The sequence below is a fragment of the Aotus nancymaae genome, unplaced genomic scaffold (genome assembly GCF_030222135.1).
Source record: "Aotus nancymaae isolate 86718 unplaced genomic scaffold, 86718_ANA_hifiasm-v0.15.2.pri h1tg000028l, whole genome shotgun sequence".
In the NCBI taxonomy this organism is placed as follows: domain Eukaryota; kingdom Metazoa; phylum Chordata; class Mammalia; order Primates; family Aotidae; genus Aotus; species Aotus nancymaae.
The window spans coordinates 3071383-3097365 of NW_026988441.1; the positions used below are offsets into that span (position 1 = coordinate 3071383).

General features: G+C 46.4%; 2 protein-coding genes across 4 annotated transcripts; both read right to left on the bottom strand.

The window, feature by feature from the left end:
* Positions 1-638: 638 nt before the first annotated feature.
* Positions 639-2902, bottom strand: LOC135276718 (bifunctional purine biosynthesis protein ATIC-like). The gene has a single exon (XM_064380921.1). It carries the CDS (start codon positions 2835-2837, stop codon positions 1059-1061), a length of 1779 nt encoding a protein of 592 aa, XP_064236991.1. The 5' UTR covers positions 2838-2902; the 3' UTR covers positions 639-1058.
* On the bottom strand, positions 639-21825 carry LOC135276723 (zinc finger protein 888-like). Of its 3 annotated transcripts, none has more exons than XM_064380930.1 (5): positions 21802-21825; positions 13470-13551; positions 11101-11227; positions 2896-4702; positions 639-922 (listed from the first exon to the last, which is right to left on the bottom strand). In XM_064380930.1, the coding sequence occupies exons 2-4, from the start codon at positions 13482-13484 to the stop codon at positions 3279-3281; spliced, it is 1566 nt and encodes a 521-aa protein (XP_064237000.1). In that variant the 5' UTR covers positions 13485-13551; positions 21802-21825; the 3' UTR covers positions 639-922; positions 2896-3278. The 3 variants fall into 3 exon arrangements, with proteins under 3 accessions (XP_064237000.1, XP_064236998.1, XP_064236999.1); XM_064380928.1 differs by lacking the exon at positions 21802-21825 and adding an exon at positions 17475-18433; XM_064380929.1 differs by lacking the exon at positions 21802-21825 and having other exon boundaries at positions 13470-14586.
* Between the last annotated feature and the right edge of the window lie 4158 nt (positions 21826-25983).

Consider the following 25983-nt stretch of genomic DNA (forward strand, 5'->3'; position numbering starts at 1 on the left):
TACTGGATAGGAAAAAGTAACAGAACAGTAAATACAGGAAGGTTAGATTTTTCTTAGCTTCATTTTGGTAGAATTACTTCCTGAAACGGTAGCCCATGATTCTGGAACCAATGATGCTTTCTCGACTCGGGTATGGACTGCAGTCGCAGTGGTTAGAGACACAAGGTAGGGTCCCTCCCAAGCTGGCTCAAGCTTCTTTTCTTTCCACCTTTTCATGAAAACGTGGTCTCAGCCAGGCGTGGTGGCTCACACCTGTAATCCCAGCAGGTTGGGAGGCTGAGGCAGGTGGATCATGAGGTCAGGAGTTTGATACCATCCTGGCTAACACAGTGAAACCTAGTTGCTACTAAAAATTAAACAAATTAGCCTGGCGTTGTGGCGTGCAACAGTAGTCCCAGCTACTCAGGAGGCTGAGGCAGGAGAATCACTGGAACCCAAGAGGAAGAGGTTGCAGTGAGTAGATATCCCGCCAGTACACTCTAGCCTGGGTAACAGAGTGAGACTCTGTCTCAGGGGAAAAAAGAAAAAGAAAACATGGTCTCCAGGTTGCTGCTGGTGTACTGGGAATTCCAGGGGTGGTGCCTGTGCTAGAAGACCTCTGGTTTTAGGAGAAGAAAAGATAGAGGAGAGACCAAATATGTAATTTATGAGAAACTGATCTTTATTTTTCAAATGTAGGAAGCACAGTGGTGAAATGTAAGTAGGGCAACTCGTACATTACACAAGGCGATAGGTCAATGTCATTCCAAGGGGCAGTTCTCATTTCTTAACAGTGCAATGGGAAGGTATTTAGTTTGGGGTAACCAGATTTCTAGGACTAATTTAGGTGACTTTTGAGAGTTTGGTTCATCCTCTCTACTCTTCCTGAGGAAGATGGACATCAAGGAATATGATATTCCCACTTTATGTCTAATACTTGAGTCTTGAGTCAACTTTTTTTTTTTTTTTTTTTAGTGATGAAGATGTACTGTTTTATTTTTTTAAAAAGTTATTCTCCAAGTTTCACGTGTGACTCTTCACCTACATATAAGCAAACCATAAAACAGGGTGTGATAAAATCAGTGGTGGAAGAGCCGAAGGTTCGTCTGAGCGAGGATGATTCCCAGTTCATCGCAGGCCTCAATCACAACTTTGTCAGCAGCAGAGCCGGAGGGAGCCGCGATGGACGCCACACCACTCCTTTTAGCTCTGTCTACATTATCTCTGAAAGGGAAGAAGACATCAGAGCTGACAGAAACTTCACTCAGTTTGTCAACCCATTCCTTCTTCTCTGCCTCAGTGAGTAATTCAGGGACTTCCTCAAACAGGGCCTTCCGCTTTATCAAATCTTCATCCTCGCCAATGGTTCCAGTCACGTATTGATCGATGGCATTGGAGATTTCTGCTCTCTTCACTCCCGTTTTAAACTTCATCGAGAGCACTCGTGGATGGTGTCTAAGCCACCAGTAGTTTGCCTTATCTCCTGCAAGGCGGGTGCAGTGTATACGAGACTGCTGTCCGGCTCCAATGCCGATAACCTGCCCGTTCTTGGCGTAACACACGGAGTTGGACTGAGTGTACTTGACAGCAATGGTGGCTACGATGAGGTCTCGGAGGGCGGACTCTGGCAGATCTTTATTCTTGGTGACAACATTGCTAAATAATGACTTGTCGACGACACCATTATTTCTCTTCTGGCTTAAATGAAGACCGAAGAGAGTTCGAACTTCATTTTCATCTGGTTTGTAAGACTGGTCCATCTGAAGAACACAGTAGTTTCCATTTTTCCTTTTGGAAAGTATTGTCAAGGCTGCTTCTTCATATCCTGGGGCAATTATACCATCAGAGACTTCTCTGGAAATAATTTTTGCAGTTGGTACATCACAAACGTCAGACAATGCCACAAAATCGCCAAATGACGACATCCTATCAGCCCCTCTTGCTCGTGCGTATGCCGTTGAAATGGGTGTAAGGGTTTTATAGAGATCAAAGACCATGCAGACTCTGGCCTCATCTTCACTGAGTGGAATTCCAACAGCAGCGCCTGCTGGGCTGACGTGTTTGAAAGAGGCAGCGGCTGGAATACCTAACGCCTCTCTGAGTTCCTTCACCAGCTGCCAGGCATTCAAAGCGTCGCACAGGTTTATAAATCCAGGGGCTCCATTTAGAACTGTGATGGGAAGCTTGGGCTTCGCTGTGTACAGCTGGGCAGGGGTCTGATGAGGGTTCATTCCATACCGCAAGGGCATCTGAGATATGCCTTTGCTGTACTGTTTCCTGAAATAATCTGAAATTGCTTCATCGTATTGTGCCGTATGACTGAATGCCTTCAAGGCTAACTGGCGTCTAGTCTCCAAGGAGGTGTCCTTGCTCTCGGAGCTCTGCATCTCTGTGGACACTGCCACATAGTCCTCAGGTTCACACACCACTGTCACTCGAGCGTGGTTTTTGGCTGCAGCTCTCAGTAAGGTTACTCCACCAATGTCAATTTGCTCCACAGCCTCCTCAACAGTTACACCTGGAGAAGCCACTGTCTTCACAAAGGGATAGAGATTGCAGGCAACAACTCTTATAAGATTGAAATCAAGTCTGGCCATGTCAGCTTTAGCTTCTGGGATATTGCGAGCCAGGATTCCAGCATGCACTGCAGGATGCAAAGTTTTCACACGTCCCCCCAACATTTCAGGAAATCCTGTCAACTCAGAGACATCTCTGACTGCCAGACCAGCATCCCTGAGAGCTTTTGCAGTCCCTCCGGAAGCGACCAGATTCAAACCGAGAGAGGTCAGGTTTCTTGCAAATTCCACAAGGCCAGTTTTGTCAGAGACACTGAACAAGGCGAGCTGGCCAGGAGCCATGACGGCAGGTGCCGGGTCTGGGACGAGCGGGAGGCAGCACCGGCGACACCACGTGTGCCTTGAGTCAACTTTTTAATCACAAGTGCAGTAAAATAGGTTCCCTTGTCTGAATCAATACTTTCTTCTTCTTTTTTGTTTTTCTTTTTTTTGAGACGGAGTTTCGCTCGTTACCCAGGCTGGAGTGCAATGGCGCGATCTCGGCTCACCGCAACCTCCGCCGCCTGGGTTCAGGCAATTCTCCTGCCTCAGCCTCCCGAGTAGCCGGGATTACAGGCACGCGCCACCGTGCCCAGCTAATTTTTTGTATTTTTAGTAGAGACGGGGTTTCACGATGTCGACCAGGATGGTCTCGATCTCTTGATCTCGTGATCCACCCGCCTCGGCCTCCCAAAGTGCTGGGATTACAGGCGTGAGCCACCGCGCCCGGCCTTCATTACACTTCTAAGGTTTCTCTCTAGTGTGAACTCTCATATGGCGTGTCAGGTGCGAATCACGCCTGAAAGCCTTGTCACAAACCTTACATTGGTATGGTTTCTCTCCAGTATGAATTCTTTTATGAATTCCAAGGTCTTGTTTCCACCTGAAAATTTTGTCACATCCTTCACATTGGTAAGGTTTCTCTCCAGTATGAACTCTATGATGACATGCAAGGGTTGATTTTTGACTAAAACACTTGCCACATTCATTACACTGGTAAGGTTTCTCTCCAGTATGAACTCTACGATGACATGCAAGGGTTGATTTTTGACTGAAAAACTTGCCACATTCATTACACCTGTAAGGTTTCTCTCCAGTGTGAGTTCTAGTATGTTGTGTCAGGTGTGAAGGAACCCTGAAAGCCTTGTCACAGACCTTACATTGGCATCGTTTCTCTCCATGAATTTCCCTATGTCTTTTAAGTTCTAATTTCCGACTGAAACCTTTGTCACATTTTTCACATGGGTAAGGTTTCTCTCCAGTATGAAATCTACGATGAAATGCAAGGATTGATGGGTATTTAAAAACCTTGCCACATTCATTACACTTGTAAGATTTCATTCCGGTATGAATTGCCTTATGAATTACAAGGGCTGAATTTTGACCAAAGGTCCTGCCACACTCATCACACTTGGAAGGTTTCTCTACAGTATGAAGTCTACGATGGCGTGCAAGGATTGACGGCCGACCGAAGTTCATGCCACACTCATTACACTTGTAAGGTTTCTCACCAGTGTGACATCTACGATGGCGTTCAAGGTATCGCTTCTGATTAAAGACTTTTCCACATGTATCACATTCATATTGTTTCTCTCCTAAATGGATTATCTGATGTTTCCTTAAGAGTGAGCTACAATGAAATGCTTTGCCACTCTCACTATATTGGAAACATTTTTCCGTCATGCGTACGTCCTGTCGATGTGTAAGTAATGAAGAATGGAGGAAATTATTTTCATAGTTAATAGAAATATGGCTTTGGGGCCTACAAGAAATCCTTTGGGATGTTGAAACTGAGGAAGCATCGTTGGTAGACTTCTCTACTTGATTACCAATTTTCTCTTCAGTCTCAAATATGCGCAGTTCAGGCAGATGTGAATGAAAGCTTAATCCAAGCTCATCTTCAATAGGCTTGTTTCCAGCATGCCTTTGATCAGATCGCTCTGAACTACTAGTCAACTTTTTCATTTTTGTCATGGGAGTTTCTTGGCTATTTCTTTCCTCTTCTTCCCTCTGAAACTCAAAGTCATGAATATCTTCCTCAATTTCCTGGAAGCAAAAGTCTCCAATGTGATGACTTGCATGCGTTTCCAATGTCCCTGTGTGGAACATTTCTGTATTGCCCTGTGCTGTTGAGAACTTCTTCTTCATCATGCATTTGGAAGAGATATCTACAAAATAGAAACACCAACAGGTTTGCAATTGAGTACAGATGGTAAGTAATACTGAAATGTGTAAATATTACACAGAAAAGTTTCCCAAACATGATCTTCAAAGTTTAGGAACACAAAAGGAGTGAGATTCTTTAATAAATAAAGGTCGATGACATGTCTTTCAAGTCATTTCCACAGAAGCCTATTCGAGTATCATGACCACACAGTGACAGGGCACAAACATCTGTAAGCCTCAAGGAAGAAGCATTTTTCCACTATGACCCTAAAGTGTATGACAACTGGCAAAAAACGTATCACTGTCACCTCAATAAACTGAAAAATTTATATTCTTCATATTTACAGCACATTTACTGTATACAAATAAATGCTCAAGAACCATATAGTACACTGTATTGATAAATAATCCACAACAAGTTCATGTAAGCATAACCAAAATCAATGGAAATTTTCTACTGTGAAACAACAATAGCCCTGAGAAGTGATGAAATGATTACAAAAATTGGCCAGGCCTGGTGGCCCACACCCATAGTCACAGCTATTCGAGGGGTTGACGCAAAAGAATCACTTGAACCCGGAAGGCAGAAGTTTCAGTGAATCGAGATTGCACCACTGCACTTCATCCTGGGTGACAGAGTGAGACTCCATTTCTATTATTTATTTATTTATTTATTATGAGAAGGAGTCTCACTCTGTCGCCCAGGCTGGAGTGCAATGGTGCGATCTCGGCCACTGCAACCTCTGCCTCCCGGTTTCAAGCGATTCTCCTGCCTCAGCCTCCCGAATAGCTGGGATTACAGGCACCAGCCACCGCACCCAGGTAATTTTTGTATTTTTAGTAGAGACAAAGTTTCAGTATCTTGGCCAGGCTGGTCTCGAATGCCTGACCTCGTGATTCCCCGGCATCGGCCTCCCAAAGTGCTGGGATTACAGGCATGAGACACCACACCCAGCCGAGACTTCATCTCAAAAAAAAAAAAAAGAAAAGGAAAATATTAATATAATATTTTACTAAATAAATGTCATAAAATTACATATATCCAGAGAGAACAGGTATTTTGTGACTTTTTTTAAAGAAAACATTTATATTTTTATTTTTTTGAAACAGTCTTGCTCTGTCCCCCAGGCTGGAGTGCAATGGCGACACCTCTGCTCACCGCAACCTCCATCTCCTGGGTTCAAACGATTCTTCTGCCTCAGCCTCCTGAATAGCTGGAATTACAGGCAGGCATCACCATGCCCGGCTAATTTTTGTATTATTAGAGGTAAGATTTCACAACGTTGGCAAGGCTGGTCTCAAACTCCTGACCTCAAGGGATCCACCTGCCTCAGCCTCCCAAAGTCTTGGGATTACAGTCATAAGCCCCTGTGCCCAGCGGCACTTTCTGACATTACCAAGTGGAGTGTGTCAGTTATATTGCAGACCACATACCAAAAAGCCGTATGTAAAATCATAAAAATTAGTCAGTCAGGTGTGGTGGCTCACGCCTGTTATTTCAGCACTTTGGGAGGCCAAGGCAGATGGATCATGATGTCAGGAGTTCAAGATCGGCTTGGCCAACTAAGCAAAACCCCGTCTCTATTAAAAATACAAAATTTAGCTGGGTGTGGTGGCACACGCCTTCAGACCCAGCTACTCAGGAGTCTGAGCTGGGAGAACTGCTTGAACCCAGAAGACAAACGTGGCAGTGGGCCAAGACCACGCCATTGCAATCCAGCGTTAGTGACAGAGTGAGACTCAGTCTCAAAAAAAACACAAAAACTGATTTTGGGCCAGGTGTGGTGGATCACGCCTGTAATCCCAGCACTTTGGGAGGCTGAGGTGGGTGGATCACAAGGTCAGAGTTCAAGACTAGACTGGCCAAGATGGTGAAACCCTGTCTCTACTAACAATACAAAAAGCAGCCAGTGTGGTAGGGGGCGCCTATAATCCCAGAGACTCCGGAGGCTGAGACAGAGAACTGCTTGAATCCAGGAGAAACAGGCTGCGGCAAGCTGAGATCGTGCCACTCTACTCCATCGTGGGTGACAGAGCAAGACTCTGTCTCAAAAAAAAAAAATAATTAATTAATATTGTAACCAATGACAAAACCAGCGAGCAAACAGTAGTACATTTAGACAGCCTACAGAATTCTAAACAAGTCCCTCTTAAGAAAAAAGCCACGACTTCTACTTACCACCAGCACACAATATAAAAAGTGAAATAAATGGTAAGATCACTACTTTCTGAATCAACCCCAGCACACCATTGAAGAGACACATTATAAACAAACTATGGAAAATCAAAAACTCAACATTATTTTGAAATAAAAACACTCAATACACACAGAATACAAAAAAACCTACCTCAACATAATAAAGACCATTTAGGAGAAGCCCACGGTTACCATCACAGTGGATGGCGAAAGCCTGAAATCTCTTCCTCTAAGATCAGGAAAGAGACTAAGAAGCCTGCTTTTGTTATTTCTAGTCAGCATGTTACTGGAATCCTGACTGAAGAAATCAGACACAAGAAAAAGAAAGAAATGCCAAGCAGTGAGAAAAAAAGTAAAATGCTCTGTGTTCACAGAAGACATCATCTGATATGAGGAAATCACCAAAGACTCCATGGAAGACTGGGCACGGTGACTCATGCCTGTAATCCCAGCATTGTGGGAGGCTGAGGTGGGCAAATCACAACGTTAGCAGTTCGAGGCCAGCCTGACCAATATGGTAAAACCCTGTCTCTACTGAAAATACAATAATTAGGAGGACATAATCCCAGCTACTCGGAAGGCTGAGGCAGGAGAATCGCCTGAACCTGGGAGGCGGAGTTTGCAGTGACTCAAGGTCGCGCCACTGGACTCCAGCCTGGGCGACAGAGCTACGCTCCATTTCAAAAAGAAAAAAAAAAGAAAGATTCCATGAGAAAACTGTGGACATTATATATCTCATCGGGGATTAATATTTAGAAAATACAAGGAATGTTTACAAGTTGGCAACAAAAATCAAAAAACACAATTAGAAAATGAGTCTAGGAACTGCATACACATTTCTGGACAGACAAATCACCAATAAGCATCGAATAAATAAGCACCAAAAAAAAAAAAAAAAAAAAAAAAAACGTAGCATGTAGGAAAAAACAATAACTACAATGAAACATCATCTCAAGTGCATTAAAAGATTTAGCATCCATAGGAATAGACAGGAAGTGTTGGTAAAAAAGCAGACACGGCCAGGAGCAGAGACTCACTTTGGGAGGCTGAGACGGGTGGATCATCTCAGGTCAGGAGTTCGAGACCAGCCTGACCAACATGGAGAAGCTCCATCTCTACTAAAAATACACAATTAGCCAGACGTGGTGGCACAAGCCTGTAATCCCAGCTACCCGGGAGGCTGAGGCAGGAGAATCACTTGAATACAGGAGGCGGAGGTTGCAGTGAGCAGAGATCACACCATTGCACTCCAACCTGGGCATCAAGAGTGAAACTCTGTCTCAGAAAATAATCAATCAATTTTTTTTTTAATGCTAAGGTGAAAAAGCCTTTTGCACTGTTGCTGTGAATGTATAATGGGATAGTCCCTTTTAAAAAATCATCCAACAGTTCCTCCAATAATTCATAATTGAATAACCCCATGAGCCAAAAAATTGGAAACAGGATCTTCAAGAATAGCTCTAGTAATAGATAGATAGATAGATAGATATAGATACAGATTTTTTGTGTTGTTTCATTTTGTTTTTGAGACGGAGTCTGGAAACAAAACCAGTCTACTCCACCTGGACTGGAGCACAAGGGCCTGATCTCGGCTCACTGCAGCCTCCCCTCCCGGTTCAAGAGATTCTCCTACCTCAGCCTCCTGAGTAGCTGGGATTAAAACTGTACATCACCATGCCCAGCTAAGCTTTTTTTTTTTTTTTTTTGTATTTTTAGTAAAGATGGGGTTTCACCACGTCGGCCAGGCTGCTCTCCAACTCCTGACCTCAGTTGATCTGCCCCCTGGAACTTCCAAAGTGCTGGGATTACAGGCTTCAGCCACCACGCCTTGCCTAGCAGTATTATTTATAATAGTAAAGAGAAGGAACCAACCCACATGTCCATCGACAGATAACGGTATCAACAAAATGTGGTATACACATACAATGGAATACTATTCAGCCTGAAAAACAAACTTGCACAGGGCCAGGGGCAGTGGCTCATGCCCATAATCCCAGCACTCTGGGACTCTGAGGCAGGTAAATCACATCAGGCCAGGCATTCGAAGCCATCCTGGCCAACGTGGTGAAACAGCCATCTGGAATAGAACTACCTAAAATGAATCACGCGTGGTGACACACGTCTGTAATCCCAGCAACTCAGAAAGCTGAGGTAACCGGATCACTTGATCCCAGAAGGCAGGTGGCAGTCAGCCAGTATCACACTACTGCACTACACCCTGGGTGACAGAGTAAGAGACTGTCTCAAAAAAATAAAAATAAAGGAAATGAGAAGCCATTCCCTGACACAACAGTACTCACAATGCAGATATATAAAAAAAAAAATGAAGACTATCACTGAAAATAAGGAACTGAGGATTAAATAAAATAAAAATGCATTTAGAATACATAGAAACTGGCCAGGCACAGTGGCTCACGCCTGTACTCCCAACACTTCGAGAGGCCGAGGCAGGTGGATCACCTGAGGTCAGGAGTTCGAGACCAGCCTGACCAATATGAAGAAACCCCGTCTCTAAAAAAAAAAAAAAAGGCCAACATGGAGAAACCACGTCTCTACTAAAAATACAAAACTAGCCAGGCATGGTGGTGGGTACCTGTGACCCCAGCTATTTGGCAGGTTGAGGCAGGAGAATCACTTGAACCCGGAAGGTGGAGGATGCAGTAAGCCAAGATCACATCACTGCACTCAAGTTTGGGCAATAAAGCAAGACTCCAACTCAAAATAAATAAACAAACAAGTTAAAAGCCACTGTGTCTTGAACAAATGACAGAACTAAAATATGGGGACCTCATTCAACCTCACAAGCCCTCCCTCAATAAGACTGATGAAAACATATCTGTTACAGGGTCGATCCTACGCCAAATTGAGCAAAAGTTTTCTCGTTAAAAATGAACGATGACACATATTGGTGTGAATACAGTGAAATGAACAAGAGTTCAGTCAAAAGCCTCATACATATGAGGCCGTGAGCCACAATGATGGCCTCCCTTGGAGGAATTTCAACAACACTGACCACTGCTTAGAGATGATTATTAGTTTATGAGATAAACAGTGTCACAGTGCCACTGGCAGAGGCTACTGTGATGCTCCTCGAAACCCAGAATAGGCCGGGCATGGTGGCTCAGGCCTGTAATCCCAGCACTTCGGGAGGGCGAAGTACGTGGATCACCTGAGGTCAGGGGTACGAGCCCAGCTTGGGCAACAAGGTGTATCTCTACTGAAATACAAAAACTGGCCAGGCGTGGTGGCCCACTCTTGTAATCCCAGCTACAAGGGAGGCTCAGGCAGGAGAACTGCTTGAACCCAGGAGGTGGAGGTTGCAGTGAGCTGAGATTGTGTCACTGCACTCCAGCGTGGGCGACAGAGGGAGACTCTTGTCTCAAAAACCAAAACCAAAAAAAAAAACACAACAATCATTACGGTGATAACACCTCACAGTCAGCGTCATGCTCTCTACCTCGTATCCTGGTAGAATACGAGCATTACGGTGATAACACCTCACGGTCAGCGTCATGCTCTCTACCTCGTATCCTGGTAGAATACGAGCATTACGGTGATAACACTTCACAGTCAGTGTCGTGCTTTCTACCTCGTATCCTGGGCTATGCTGACAGTTGTGCTCAGGGATTCCAGGGGTGTCTCTGCCTAGAGCAGGATGGTTCAATTATATTAGTCAAAGCGTTCTTCACGAATTTTCTGTTTCTATGTAAACCCACTTCACAGGAGAGTCCCTAACAAGTTATCCATGACCGATAGGAGGGTCATCACTGCAGAAAATAACGACATATACACGTAAAGCATATACAGAGGCCAGGCGCGGTGGATCTCACTTGTAATCCCACCACTTTGTGAGACCAAGGCAGGTGGATCTCTTGAGGTCAGGAGTTCGAGACCAGCCTGAACAACATGGAAAAACCTCGTCTCTACTGAAAATACAAAATTAGTTGGGCATGGCGGCACAGGCTTGTAATCCCAGCTACTTGGGAGGCTGAGGCAGGAGAACAGCTTGAACCTGGGAGGCAAAGGTTGTGGTGAGGCGAGATCCCACCACTGCACTCCAGCCTGGACAAGAGTGACACTCTGTCTCAAAAACAAACAAACAAAAAAGCATAATGTACGGGGCAAAATCACAAAAAGAAATAGAAAAGCAGGAAGAGCCAAGACAGACAAGGGCAGATTCCTCGTGTCTGGAATTTTCCTCACCCACAAACTGCAGGTTCCTGTAGTTCTCCGACATCACTTCCCTGTATAAAGCCCTCTGCGCAGGGGTCAGGCATTTCCACTCCTCCAATGAGAATTCTACAGCCACATCCTTGAAAGTCAAGTGTCCCTAAAATGGAAAACACATTTCAACAAAACATGGAGGACTGAGTTGCCACCTTCACATGAAATGAGAAAAGAGAAATTAAGCATCCACTTCATCACAGACTGTTCTGACAAACCCACCTTAAGGTATTTTTGAACATTTCTTCTCTATTGCTGCATTTTATTGTACTTTCCCACGAAAGATTTTAAGATCCCCAAAGTCAGTGTAGAAGTCCTGGTTTTATGGACAATACAAAAAATACACAAACAAAAAGGAAACACAAGGCCAGGCGGGGTGGCTCGCGCCTATAATCCCAAATCTTTGGGAGGCCAAGGCGGGCAGATCACTTGAGGTCAAGAGTTTGAGACCAGCCTGGCGCGGTGGCTCCTGCCTGTAATCCCAGCACTTTGGGAGGCTAAGCCTGGAAGATCACAAGGTCAGAAGACCGAGACCAGCCTTGCCAACATGGTGAAAGCCTGACTGTACTAAAAATACAAAAATTAGAGGGGCGTGGTGGCAAGTGCCTATAATCCCTGCTACTCAGAAGGATGAAGCAGAATTGCTTGAACCCAGGAGGTGGAGACTGCAGTGAGCTGACATCGCACCACTGCACTGCAGACTGGGTGACAGAGCAACACTGTTTTAAAAAATCAATAAATAAAAGATTAATTAGCTGCTGCGTGTGCTGACACGTGCCTCATCATTCTAGCTCTTTGGGAGGGTAAAGTGTGGATGACTTGAGCCCAGGAGTTCAAAGCTGCTGTAAGCCAGCATTATGCCATTGTACTCCAGTCCTGGGCCACAGAATGACACATTTTCTCCTTTGTCTTTTTTTTGGTTTTTTGAGATGGAGTCTAGCACTGTTGCCCAGTCTGTATTGCAATGGTACGATCTGGGCTCCCTGCCACATCTGCCTCCCAGGCTCAAGCGATTCTCCTGTCTCAGCCTCCCGAGTACCTGGGACTATAGGCAGGTGCCACCATGCCCAGCTAATTTTTTTTATTTTTAGAAGAGACAGCGTTTCACCACGTTAGCCAGGATGGTTTCAAACACCTGACATCGTGATCTACCAGCGTCAACCTCCCAAAGCGCTGGGAATACAGGTGTGAGCCACCATTGTGCTCGCTTTTTGTTTTCTCAGACAGAGTCTCTGTCTATCACCCAGGCTGGAGTGCAGCACAGTCTTGGCTTGTTGCAACCTCCACTTTCTGGGCTCAAGTGATTCTCCTGCCTAAGCCTCCTGAGTAGCAGAGATTACAGGCATGCACCATGACACCCAGCTAACTTTTGAATTTTTAGTAGAGACGAGGTTTCAGCATGTTGGCAAGGCTGCTTTCGAACTCCTGACCTTTAGTGATCCATCCGCCTCGGCCTCCCAAAGTGCTGGGACTATAGGCATGAGCTACTGCACCCAGACCAACAACATGTCTCTTAAAAAAAAAAAAAACTCTGGAGTCAGAGATGTGTTGATCTACTAGTGTGGCTTCCACTGCATTACCAAATCAGTTACAAAATATCTCCCCTGCCGGGCACAGTGGCTCATGCCTGTAATCCCAGCACTTTGGGAGGCCAAGGCAGGCGAATCACGACGTCAAGAGATCGAGACCATTCTGGCCAACATGGTGAAACCCCGCCTCTACTAAAAATACAAAAAAATTAGCTGGGCGTGGTGGCGCGCACCTGTAGTCCCAGCTACTCGGGAGGCTGAGGCAGGAGAATTGCTTGAACCCGGGAGGTGGAGGTTGCAATGAGCCGAGATCGCGCCACTGCACTCCCGCCTGGCGCCTGGTGATGGAGTAAGACTCTATCTAAACAAACAAACAAACAAACAAACAAACAAACAAAATATCTCCCCTTACTGGTCTCCTTTTCCAGAATTCACCAGACATTTGTGCACATTAACCTATGTGTTTCATATGTAGTTTCTCTGATCTGGTCACAAAGGTCTTACATCCAGATGTGGCCCAGAATAATCCAGGCTGCCCAGCAGCACTGACACCACAAGGCCCACACCCCGTGTCCATCCAGGTCTGAGTGTCAGCCCTTCCCATCACCATGCCCAGTGGAGCCTCTTCCCAGGTTCATGTCACTGGGTCACAGGAGATGGAATCTCAGAGCAGATGACAGGAACTGAGGGAAGGCATGGGTGAGTGCGAGCCAACGTGTCAGGCAGGACGCTTCAGACCCAGAACAGACTGGCTACTACAATACCTGGCATTTCAGAGAGGAAAGAGACAGATGAATCCACTGAGGAGTATCACTTTACCTGAGGAAGAGCCATGCCTGGCTCCTTTTCTTTGCTCTTCTGAGCTGCTTCCTCACTTAATCTGAGCCTTTAGAAATCAACCCTGTATGTGAAAAAAATTTAAGACTTAACGTTGGAAAAAACTGACTCCCTTCCTATGAAAACACACACAAAGCGGGGAGACCTCACCCTGTAGAAAGGCGGGCCTCTGCTGCCCACCGCACCAGAGATCATGCAGAGAGAAGAAAGTCCCTGGCCACATGTGGTGGCTCACACCTGTAATCCCAGCATTTTGGGAGGTGGAGGTGGGTGGATCACAAGGTCAGGATCTTTGGTAGAGATGGGGTCCCACTATGTTGCCCAGGCTGGGCTGAAACCCCTGGACTCAAGCATCCCCTTGCCTCAGTTTCCTAAAAACTGCTGGGATTACAGGCAGGAGCCCCCGCGCCCAGCTCCTCTTTCTCTATTACTTTTCATCACGTTGATTGCTTCCCTCCCTAATTCTGCACATCTCTCTCATTCTCCCCTTCTCTCTCTAGCTCTTCCTTTCTTTTCTTTTTCCCTGGGATTCTGCTCCTCACTTTGTACTCCTCTCCCTTCCTGCTGTTTATCCCCTTCTCCCCTCTATTCCTTCTCTTCCACCTCTTCTGCTCCATCCTCCCATCTTATTTAACCTCTTGTTGCTCCTTCTCAATCTTTCCATCGTCCTCAATCTCTATATATTTCTGCCTCTTCTCCCCTCTCTGCGCCTCTGCTCTCCCTGTTAAATTCTCTCTTCCCTGCTATACCCCCGTCCCCACTCTCTGGCACCCCACGTCCCCAGGTGTCCTCCCTGCTGTGGTTCCCTCTGCTCTCCTTGCCACCAGCACCACTCTGCTCTGTCTGCCCCAGCTCCAAATCCCTCCTCCTCTCTCTCACTCTCACGAGCCTCCCTGTTTGCTGCCCCATCCCTACCTTGCTGTCCTTCATCTCTCTCTACATCTCGCTTTTCTCTACATTTCTCCACTTGCTTTTTCCCTCCTGCTTTATTTTTTTATTTTTTTATTTTATTTATTTATTTTAATTTTGCTGTCTCTTGGCAAATCCCTCACCCATCCTCGACTTTGCCATCTGTTATGGGTCTTTCTCACTCTTCTTTTCTGTCTCAGGTTTTCTACTGCTCGGAGCGAATTTTCCAGAGGCTGGAGCTGGACAGGCAAGACCACCCCGTGGCACACGACAGGCCCCGGGCACCTCCCCAATGCGGGCTCAGCGGAAGCGGTAACTGAGGAGGGGAGACCTGGGGAGCGGCAGGGCCCCTCACAAGGAGGGAGGCGTGGGGGCGACGGCGCGTTAGCACAACGGTGGGGTCTGCAGGATCCGACGACCAGGCAGAGGACGCGTCTTCCCAGGGACTGAGGCGGCGGCGCTGCACTCAGTGGGCCGGCGAGAGTGAGGGTGGGAGGCGCCCGGGGCGGGAATCCCCCTGTCCGGTGAGGACTTTAAAAAGCGAGGGGCGGGGCCGGGAGTGGTGGCTCACACCGGGAATCCAAGCACTTTGGAAGCCAAAGCGGGCGGATCACCTGAGGTCGGGAGTTCAAGACCAGCCTGACTAACGTGGTGAAACCCCGTCTTTTTAAAAAAAGAAAAAAAAATAAAAGGGAGGAGCGGGAGGAGTTAGAAAAAGGTCTTGAGCAGGAAAAGGAAGTGTATACAGTGCCCTATAGCAGAAAAACCAGGGACGGGACAAACCTGAGAGCGACTTTACACCCAAAAGGGAGCGACCCTCGGACTCTCACGGGGACGTCTCAATTTGCTCTGGGTGAAGAAAAACGGGTGAGAATTTCCAGTTCTGTGGGCCCACGTCCCAGATACAGAAGCGCTGGGGACATGGGAAGCAGACACTGAATTCAGTACAGCGAAACTCGCGCGTCACAAACGGACCTTCGCTCGACGCGAGCCGCTTCCCGCTTTGCGCGAGTGCGCGTGCGCAGGACGGAAGTCCGTCCTGGGCGGGTCCTGCAGGGAGGTGGGCGGGGCCTGGCAAGGTAGGGGCGGGGCACAAGGCGGAGAGACCTGGCCCTTCAGAACCCGCAGAGGCGTCGGGGGCAGCACGTGTGTGGCTCTCAGCCTCGATCCCAGTGCCTCTGTTTCTCGGGTTTTGGAGGTGAGACCGGCCAGGAAGGCTGAGGCCTGATTCAAAAGCCCTGGAATTGTCTGGAACGGGGATGCAAACCAGAATGTGAAATGCAAAGCTCTGTCTTGGCGGAACGTACGATTTCATGCTGACGGCCCACACAGCAGAATAGAAATCCTCTCCCTTTCCATTCTCCATTCACTCGGGAAGGAGAGTCCAGCCTGTGCTCAGCTTCAGAGACATTCCTAACGCCACTGCCTGGGAGGCGGAACGGAGTGCTCAGGCCGGGGAGGAGTGAGGTCACCACCTGCTGCTTACACACAGCCGGGATGCGGGCGCAGGGGCGGGAGCCTTAGGTCCCAGCTACTCTGGAAGCAGCGGCGGGAGGACTGATACACTTAAAGGAAGATTACTTTATCATCCACAACAAGGGACAATAGGCCAGGGGCGATCGCTCACGCCTGTAATCCCAGCACTTTAAGAGGTTGAGGTCGGTGGATCACCTGAGGTTAGGCTTTCGAGACCAGTCTGACCAACAAGGTGAAACCCCATCTCTACGAAAAATACAAAAATTAGCTGGGTGTGGTGGCAGGCACCTGCAGTCCCAGCTACTCAGAAGGCTGAGACAGGAAAATTGCTTGAACCCGGGGGGCGAAGGCTACACAGAACCGAGATTGTGCCCCTGCACTCCAGCCTGGGCGAGGGAGTGAGCCTCCGTCTCATAAAACAACCGAAGGGACAATGCTCGCAAAAGCTCTTATCCCTGGGGCTGCTTATCTTACTAATTATTAACGGAAAAACTGTTTTTGTTTGCTTGCTTGTTAGTTTGTTTTGAGACGGAGTCTTTCTCAGTGAGATCAGCTCACTGCAACCTCCACCTCGGGTTCAAGCAGTTCTCCTACCTTAGCCTCCCAAGCATCTGGGATTACAGGCACACGCTACCATGCCCGCCTAATTGTTTTCTCTTTGTAGTTGAGACGGGGTTTCACCATGTTGGCCAAGCTGGTTTCAAATTCCTGACCTCAAGTGATCCACCCACCTCGGCCTCCCACCGTGCTGATTACAGGTGTGAGCCACCCCTCTGGGTCCTGACTTTATTTTCATCATATATATAAAATTGTTCTTCACCTGCTGTGTGTAGTAGACAGTTTTGCTCCTGCGTCTATGTGTACATACATATGAGCACGACATGCTGGAGCTTTTCTAGAGTCCCAGCCTATGTTTCAGTAGGAAAGAGGACAATACCGATGGATCTAGAAAAATATTACAGAAATTCCTCCACTGACTTTCTCCTTCTGAATGCTTTGAGAGCGCTGTAATAGGTGGACATGGAGCTCTCTTATAGCAAACAGAGAACTTGGTATCTTTAACGTCTACCAGAAGGTTTTGTTTATGTTTTTGTTTTTTAAGACAGTCTCACTCTGTCACCCGGGCTGGAGTGCAGTGGCACGATCTCATCTCACTTCAACCTTCACCTCCCGGATTCAAGTGATTCTTTATCCTTAGCCGTTCTAGTAGCTGAAATTACAGGTGTGCACCACCACGCCCAGCTAAGTTTTCTATTTTTAGTAGAGACGGGGTTTCACCATGTTGGCCAGGCTGGTCTCGAACTCCTGACCTGAAGTGATCCATAAGACTCAGCCTCCCACAGTGCTGGGATTACAGGCGTGAGTCACTGCCTAGGTTTTAGAACCCCTTTAGTTCTGGAACCCCCTCTGAGGTATCATGAAGCACAACATCTAAACAAAGGGGACAGTTAAAGTCCAGATGCTGCATCATGAAGCTTTTCATTTCCAAATCAATACGGCTTCTATTTTAGTCCAGCAAGGACGCGGCTCCCAAGAGGCAACAAGGGAGAATACAAACACACGCAAGGGCACGTCCCCCCTTCTGGGGGAAGTTGGACTCACCCAGGGAGACCAGGTTCCTGTAGTTCTCCAACATCACGTCCCTGCATCAAGTCCTCTGAGCAGGGTCCAGGCATCTCCACTCCTCCTGAGAGACTTCGATGGCCACATCCCGGAATGTCAATAGACCCTGAAATGAAAACACACTTTAACCACATGGTTATGGGAGGAGTTCTGATCTTTACAGAGAATGAGAAGAGGAGAGAGTTGAAAGCACGGATTTAATTGTAGGGAATGTTCTGACGAATGGAGAACGGGATTTTTCACCACATTATGTCTTCCCAGGTGTGTTTATTATACCTTTTCAAGAGGTCACGATTCCCTCTCAGTATTTTTCATGTTTGTGGATGACAGAAGAAATATACAAACAAAAAATCAATGCAGGGTTTCTGTTATAGAAATGTTAGAAACTTTTCAATGACACACCAAGTGACATTCAGTATCTACATGAGGCAGAGCATGAGTAATGTCTTCAAAGATGACAATGTCCACTATGAAAGATCGGCCGGGCACAGGGGCACATGCCTATAATCCCAGCTACCCGGAAGGTGGAGGCAGGAGAAATGCTTGATCCCGTGAGGCAAAGGTTGCAGTGACCTGAGATTGCACCACTGCACTCCAGCCTGGGCAACAGAGACTCTGTCTCAAAAAAAAAAAAAAAAAAATTAGCCAAGCATGGTGGCAGGCACCTGTGGTCCCAGCTACTTAAGAGGCTGAGGTGCGAAGATGGCTCCAGCCTGAGGGTGAAGGTTGCTATGATCTAAGACTGCCCCACTGGTCTCCGGCCTGGGCAACAAAGCAAGACCTCCTCTCCAAACAAAATACATGAAAACTAAACTTCTCAAAGTATGAAAATCCATTTTGTTTTTAATTAATTAATTGTTATTATTATTATTTGAGACAGAGTTTTGCTCTTGTTGCTCAGGCTAGAGTGCAATGGCGCAATCTGGGCTCACAGCAACCTCCACCTCCCGGCTTCGTGATTCTCCTGCCTCAGCCTCCTGAGCAGCTGGGATTACAAGTATGCAATGCCACGCCTGGCTAATTTTTTGTCCTTTTAGTGGAGACAGGGTTTCTCCATTTCGGTCAGGTTGGTCTTGAACTCCCAACCTCAGGTGATCCACCCACCTTGGCCTCTCAAAGTGCTGGGAGACTACAGGCGTGAGCCACCGTGCCTGACCAAAAATCCATGTTGTACATATATGACCACAAAATGCAACCTACACACACTCACAGAAAACAAAATTAGCCGGGCATGGTGGCACGCACCTGTGGTCCCAGCTACTTGGGAGGCTGAGGGTGGAGGATGGCTGACCTGAGGGCAGAGGTTGCAGTGAGCTAAGATTGCCTAAGATCATGCCACCGTGCTCTAGCCTGGGTAACAAAGCCAGAGCCTGTCTCAAAATAACATAAAATACACGAAAACAAAATTACTCCAAGTATGAAAATCCATTTTGACTATACGTGTCCAAAAAATAATAAAAACCTACACAGACTCAGAAAAAAACTAGATGTTAATGGGCCAGTCTCAGTGGCTCACGCCTGTAATCCCAGCACTTTGGGAGGTCAAGTCAGGCAAATCGTGAGGTCAGGAGATCGAGCTCATCCTGGCTAACACGGTACAAAAAGGTAGCCGGGCGTGGTGACAAGCGCCTGTAATCCCAGCTACTCAGGAGGCTGAGGTTGCGGTGAGCTGAGATCACACCACTGTACTCCAGAGCGAGACTCTGTCAAAAAAAAAAAAAAAAGTCAGCGGACGACAGATGCTGGAGAGGATGTGGAGACACAGGAACACTTTTACACTGCTGGTGGGAGTGTAAATTAGTTCAACCATTGTGGAAGACAGTGTGGCAATTCCTCAAGGATCTAGAACTAGAAATACCATTTGACCCAGCAATCCCATTACTGGCCACATACCCAAAAAATTATAAATCATTCTATTATAAAGACACACACACACGTATGTTTATTGCAGCACTGTTCACAAGAGCAAAGACTTGGAACCAACCCAAATGCCCATCAGTGATAGACTAGATAAGGAAAATGTGGCACATATGCACCATGGAATACTCTGCAGTCATAAAAAAGGATGAGTTTATGTCCTTTACAAGGACATGGGTGAAGCCGGGAACCATCATTCACAGCAAACTGACACAAGAACAGAAAAGCAGACACCGCCATGTTCTCACTCGTAAGCGCATGTGGAACAACGGGAACGCACGGACACGAGGAGGGGACTATCACACACCAGAGCCTGTCAGGAGGTGGGGGCTAGGGAAGAGATAGCTGGGTGGGGGGATACGGGAGGGAGGGCATCAGAAGAGTTACCTAATGTAGATGACGGGGTGATGGATGCGGCAAGCCACCGTGGCACACGTATACCTCTGTAACAAACCTGCACGTTCTGCACATGTACCCCAGAACTTAAGTATAATTTAAAAAAATAAATAAAATAAAAAATTTAAAAAGGAAATTGACGATAATGGACAAGTAGTCATGGAAATTACAGCCAGGATGTGAAAACTAGCTCACGTTCCACTTCAGACATGGTAAGGGTGGTCACTAGATTCCCTCTTCAGAGAATGACGTTTATAGTTTGGAGATGTTAAAACCCTGATAGGAGGAGGAGGAGTCATTAGGAGGATGCGTAATACTTCCTTGCCTCTTACCCCTCCTGACTGAAAGTATTCAGTCCATTATAAAAGCAACAGTAGCCAAGCAAACCACCAGTCAATTAATGGCATTTACTAAGTACCAGCCTGTACCCGAAAAAGGAACAGAACTACCTCAGAATGACATGTGTGATAGTGGTGCTTTCTGTGGGCTTACCTAAGGTGTGATCATTTAGCTAAACCCAACTGTTAGCACATGTCTGCACGGAACAAGCTCAAAGAAAGCAAGTATGACATTAAGAGCCCCAAAAGCCTTAATAACCCCATCTTTCCAAGAAGGCAACTTGACAGGGTAGCCCCTTCAAAGTGGGTAATAGCTCTGTTCCTGGACCCACAGTGCTCTGTGGGTCTGCCCTCAAGAGCCTTCCAACCTTCAAACCGTCACCCTAATTGGCCTCGGGCAGATGGCTGGTTAGCCAAAGACGGGTAAGAATCCTCAGAGGAGGGGCAACCTAAGACAGGCACAGTCGAGAAGGGGCCATCAGGAGCCAAGGGAGAGTTGATCTTGTGCCTTTCATGGCCGGAAAGGAGCTTCTGATCTAAAAGGATCTAATGCTATACGTTCACCATGAGCTAACACCCCAGCCTACTGTCAATCATCAAGTCAAGGTATGAAGGCAATCTTAAAGACTTTCCTTAAAAGGATCTACAATGCACTTGATTAACCCTTCCGCCCAGACACTGAGCTACCAGGTATTAGATATACTTAAATAAATCTAGTAAATCACCTCATAGAAATACTAATCAGAGGCTGGGCGTGGTGGCTCACGCCTGTAATCTCAGCACTTTGGGAGGCCCAGGCAGGCGGATCACCTGAGGTCAGGAGTTCAAGACCAGCCTGGCCAACATGGTGAAACCCTGTTTTTAAAAAAATGAAAATAAAAATAAAAAAAGAAATACCAATCAGATGAAACCAAGAAAAAGAAGAAGGGAAAAAGGAGAGAGAAAAACAAACCAAAAATGGCATACCTCTAAAGGTAACAGTAATTAGCTGTCACAGTGGTGGTGCTGCTTTCTAGTAAAGTGTTATTTATAAAAAGCAACAAGGAATGGCAAAACAAAACCTTGTGATTTCTAGTTGCTACATACTAAAGTCAATTTTGCTGCGTTGTGTCCCGTTTCATATGATACCCCCCCACCCCAGCTCTGCTGAAGCAGAATATTAATTGCCTTCCTGCAAACCATTTAACCTTATCTATCATCCTCGCCTCCCTTAGCAAAGTTCCCGGGCATCTAAAAATTTTCCTTTTTCTTACTGACCAGCTGCAAGGTCACAGAGCAGATAAGCTCAAAACTGCAGAATGTGTTTCTCAGAATGTTCCTTTTCAAACGTGAAGTGCATCACGAGACATGTCGCATGCTGATTAACTGTTCTCTGTTCTTTGTTCTAGCTTCTGTAAACCTGCTTCCTACTTCGTCATCCTGTACCAGATAGCTGCATAAAAGGGACCCCATTTTCTTTGTCCTTTGCTCAGAATTACGAAGCAATTCTGCTGAGCCCATGATCACATTAAATGAAATTCTCCTGCAACCCCACCGGCCTCTCCAGGTCTCTCATTTCCCACTATAAAGCACGGACGCGGCTCCCAAGAGGCAACAAGAGAAAATACAAAGATACGCAAGGGCACGTCCCCGCTTCTGGGGGAAGTTGGACTCACCCAGGGAGACCAGGTTCCTGTAGTTCTCCAACATCACGTCCCTGTATAAAGTCCTCTGAGCAGGGTCCAGGCATCTCCACTCCTCCTGAGAGACTTCGATGGCCACATCCCGGAATGTCAATAGACCCTGAAATGAAAACACACTTTAACCACATGGTTATGGGAGGAGTTCTGATCTTTACAGAGAATGAGAAGAGGAGAGAGTTGAAAGCACGGATTTAATTGTAGGGAATGTTCTGATGAATGGAGAAAGGGATTTTTCACCACATTATGTCTTCCCAGGTGTGTTTATTATACCTTTTCAAGAGGTCACGATTCCCTCTCAGTATTTTTCATGTTTGTGGATGACAGAAGAAATATACAAACAAAAAATCAATGCAGGGTTTCTGTTATAGAAATGTTAGAAACTTTTCAATGACACACCAAGTGACATTCAGTATCTACATGAGGCAGAGCATGAGTAATGTCTTCAAAGATGACAATGTCCACTATGAAAGATCGGCCGGGCACAGGGGCACATGCCTATAATCCCAGCTACCCGGAAGGTGGAGGCAGGAGAAATGCTTGATCCCGTGAGGCAAAGGTTGCAGTGACCTGAGATTGCACCACTGCAACTCCAGCCTGGGCAACAGAGACTCTGTCTCAAAAAAAAAAAAAAAAATTAGCCAAGCATGGTGTCAGGCACCTGTGGTCCCAGCTACTTAAGAGGCTGAGGTGCGAAGATGGCTCCAGCCTGAGGGTGAAGGTTGCTATGATCTAAGACTGCCCCACTGGTCTCCGGCCTGGGCAACAAAGCAAGACCTCCTCTCCAAACAAAACACATGAAAACTAAACTTCTCAAAGTATGAAAATCCATTTTGTTTTTAATTAATTAATTGTTATTATTATTATTTGAGACAGAGTTTTGCTCTTGTTGCTCAGGCTAGAGTGCAATGGCGCAATCTGGGCTCACAGCAACCTCCACCTCCCGGCTTCGTGATTCTCCTGCCTCAGCCTCCTGAGCAGCTGGGATTACAGGTATGCAATGCCACGCCTGGCTAATTTTTTGTCCTTTTAGTGGAGACAGGGTTTCTCCATTTCGGTCAGGTTGGTCTTGAACTCCCAACCTCAGGTGATCCACCCACCTTGGCCTCTCAAAGTGCTGGGAGACTACAGGCGTGAGCCACCGTGCCTGACCAAAAATCCATTTTGTACATATATGACCACAAAATGCAACCTACACACACTCACAGAAAACAAAATTAGCCGGGCATGGTGGCACGCACCTGTGGTCCCAGCTACTTGGGAGGCTGAGGGTGGAGGATGGCTGACCTGAGGGCAGAGGTTGCAGTGAGCTAAGATTGCCTAAGATCATGCCACCGTGCTCTAGCCTGGGTAACAAAGCCAGAGCCTGTCTCAAAATAACATAAAATACACGAAAACAAAATTACTCCAAGTATGAAAATCCATTTTGACTATACGTGTCCAAAAAATAATAAAAACCTACACAGACTCAGAAAAAAACTAGATGTTAATGGGCCAGTCTCAGTGGCTCACGCCTGTAATCCCAGCACTTTGGGAGGTCAAGTCAGGCAAATCGTGAGGTCAGGAGATCGAGCTCATCCTGGCTAACACGGTACAAAAAGGTAGCCGGGCGTGGTGACAAGCGCCTGTAATCCCAGCTACTCAGGAGGCTGAGGTTGCGGTGAGCTGAGATCACACCACTGTACTCCAGAGCGAGACTCTGTCAAAAAAAAAAAGTCAGCGGACGACAGATGCTGGAGAGGATGTGGAGACACAGGAACACTTTTACACTGCTGGTGGGAGTGTCAATTAGTTCAACCATTGTGGAAGACAGTGTGGCAATTCCTCAAGGATCTAGAACTAGAAAGACCATTTGACCCAGCAATCCCATTACTGGCCACATACCCAAAAAATTATAAATCATTCTATTATAAAGACACACACACACGTATGTTTATTGCAGCACTGTTCACAAGAGCAAAGACTTGGAACCAACCCAAATGCCCATCAGTGATAGACTAGATAAGGAAAATGTGGCACATATGCACCATGGAATACTATGCAGTCATAAAAAAGGATGAGTTTATGTCCTTTACAAGGACATGGGTGAAGCCGGGAACCATCATTCACAGCAAACTGACACAAGAACAGAAAAGCAGACACCGCCATGTTCTCACTCGTAAGCGCATGTGGAACAACGAGAACGCACGGACACGAGGAGGGGACTATCACACACCAGAGCCTGTCAGGAGGTGGGGGCTAGGGAAGAGATAGCTGGGTGGGGGGATATGGGAGGGAGGGCATCAGAAGAGTTACCTAATGTAGATGACGGGGTGATGGATGCGGCAAGCCACCGTGGCACACGTATACCTCTGTAACAAACCTGCACGTTCTGCACATGTACCCCAGAACTTAAGTATAATTTAAAAAAATAAATAAAATAAAAAATTTAAAAAGGAAATTGATGATAATGGACAAGTAGTCATGGAAATTACAGCCAGGATGTGAAAACTAGCTCACGTTCCAGTTCAGACATGGTAAGGGTGGTCACTAGATTCCCTCTTCAGAGAATGACGTTTATAGTTTGGAGATGTTAAAAGCCTGATAGGAGGAGGAGGAGTCATTAGGAGGATGCGTAATACTTCCTTGCCTCTTACCCCTCCTGACTGAAAGTATTCAGTCCATTATAAAAGCAACAGTAGCCAAGCAAACCACCAGTCAATTAATGGCATTTACTAAGTACCAGCCTGTACCCGAAAAAGGAACAGAACTACCTCAGAATGACATGTGTGATAGTGGTGCTTTCTGTGGGATTACCTAAGGTGTGATCATTTAGCTAAACCCAACTGTTAGCACATGTCTGCATGGAACAAGCTCAAAGAAAGCAAGTATGACATTGAGAGCCCCAAAAGCCTTAATAACCCCATCTTTCCAAGAAGGCAACTTGACAGGGTAGCCGCTTCAAAGTGGGTAATAGCTCTGTTCCTGGACCCACAGTGCTCTGTGGGTCTGCCCTCAAGAGCCTTCCAACCTTCAAACCGTCACCCTAATTGGCCTCGGGCAGATGGCTGGTTAGCCAAAGACGGGTAAGAATCCTCAGAGGAGGGGCAACCTAAGACAGGCACAGTCGAGAAGGGGCCATCAGGAGCCAAGGGAGAGTTGATCTTGTGCCTTTCATGGCAGGAAAGGAGCGTCTGATCTAAAAGGATCTAATGCTATACGTTCACCATGAGCTAACACCCCAGCCTACTGTCAATCATCAAGTCAAGGTATGAAGGCAATCTTAAAGACTTTCCTTAAAAGGATCTACAATGCACTTGATTAACCCTTCCACCCAGACACTGAGCTACCAGGTATTAGATATACTTAAATAAATCTAGTAAATCACCTCATAGAAATACTAATCAGAGGCTGGGCGTGGTGGCTCACGCCTGTAATCTCAGCACTTTGGGAGGCCCAGGCAGGCGGATCACCTGAGGTCAGGAGTTCAAGACCAGCCTGGCCAACATGGTGAAACCCTGTCTTTAAAAAAATTAAAATAAAAATAAAAAAAGAAATACCAATCAGATGAAACCAAGAAAAAGAAGAAGGGAAAAAGGAGAGAGAAAAACAAAACAAAAATGGCATACCTCTAAAGGTAACAGTAATTAGCTGTCACAGTGGTGGTGCTGCTTTCTAGTAAAGTGTTATTTATAAAAAGCAACAAGGAATGGCAAAACAAAACCTTGTGATTTCTAGTTGCTACATACTAAAGTCAATTTTGCTGCGTTGTGTCCCGTTTCATATGATACCCCCCCACCCCAGCTCTGCTGAAGCAGAATATTAATTGCCTTCCTGCAAACCATTTAACCTTATCTATCATCCTCGCCTCCCTTAGCAAAGTTCCCGGGCATCTAAAAATTTTCCTTTTTCTTACTGACCAGCTGCAAGGTCACAGAGCAGATAAGCTCAAAACTGCAGAATGTGTTTCTCAGAATGTTCCTTTTCAAACGTGAAGTGCATCACGAGACATGTCGCATGCTGATTAACTGTTCTCTGTTCTTTGTTCTAGCTTCTGTAAACCTGCTTCCTACTTCGTCATCCTGTACCAGATAGCTGCATAAAAGGGACCCCATTTTCTTTGTCCTTTGCTCAGAATTACGAAGCAATTCTGCTGAGCCCATGATCACATTAAATAAA

Coding starts and splice junctions, on each gene's coding strand:
- LOC135276723 (XM_064380930.1), bottom strand. Junction 4,703..11,100: donor CAGGAACCTGCAGTTTGTGG/GTGAGGAAAATT, acceptor TCTATTTTGTAG/ATATCTCTTCCAAATGCATG.
- LOC135276718 (XM_064380921.1), bottom strand. CDS start 2,837: ATGGCTCCTGGCCAGCTCGCCTTGTTCAGTGTCTCTGACAAAACTGGC.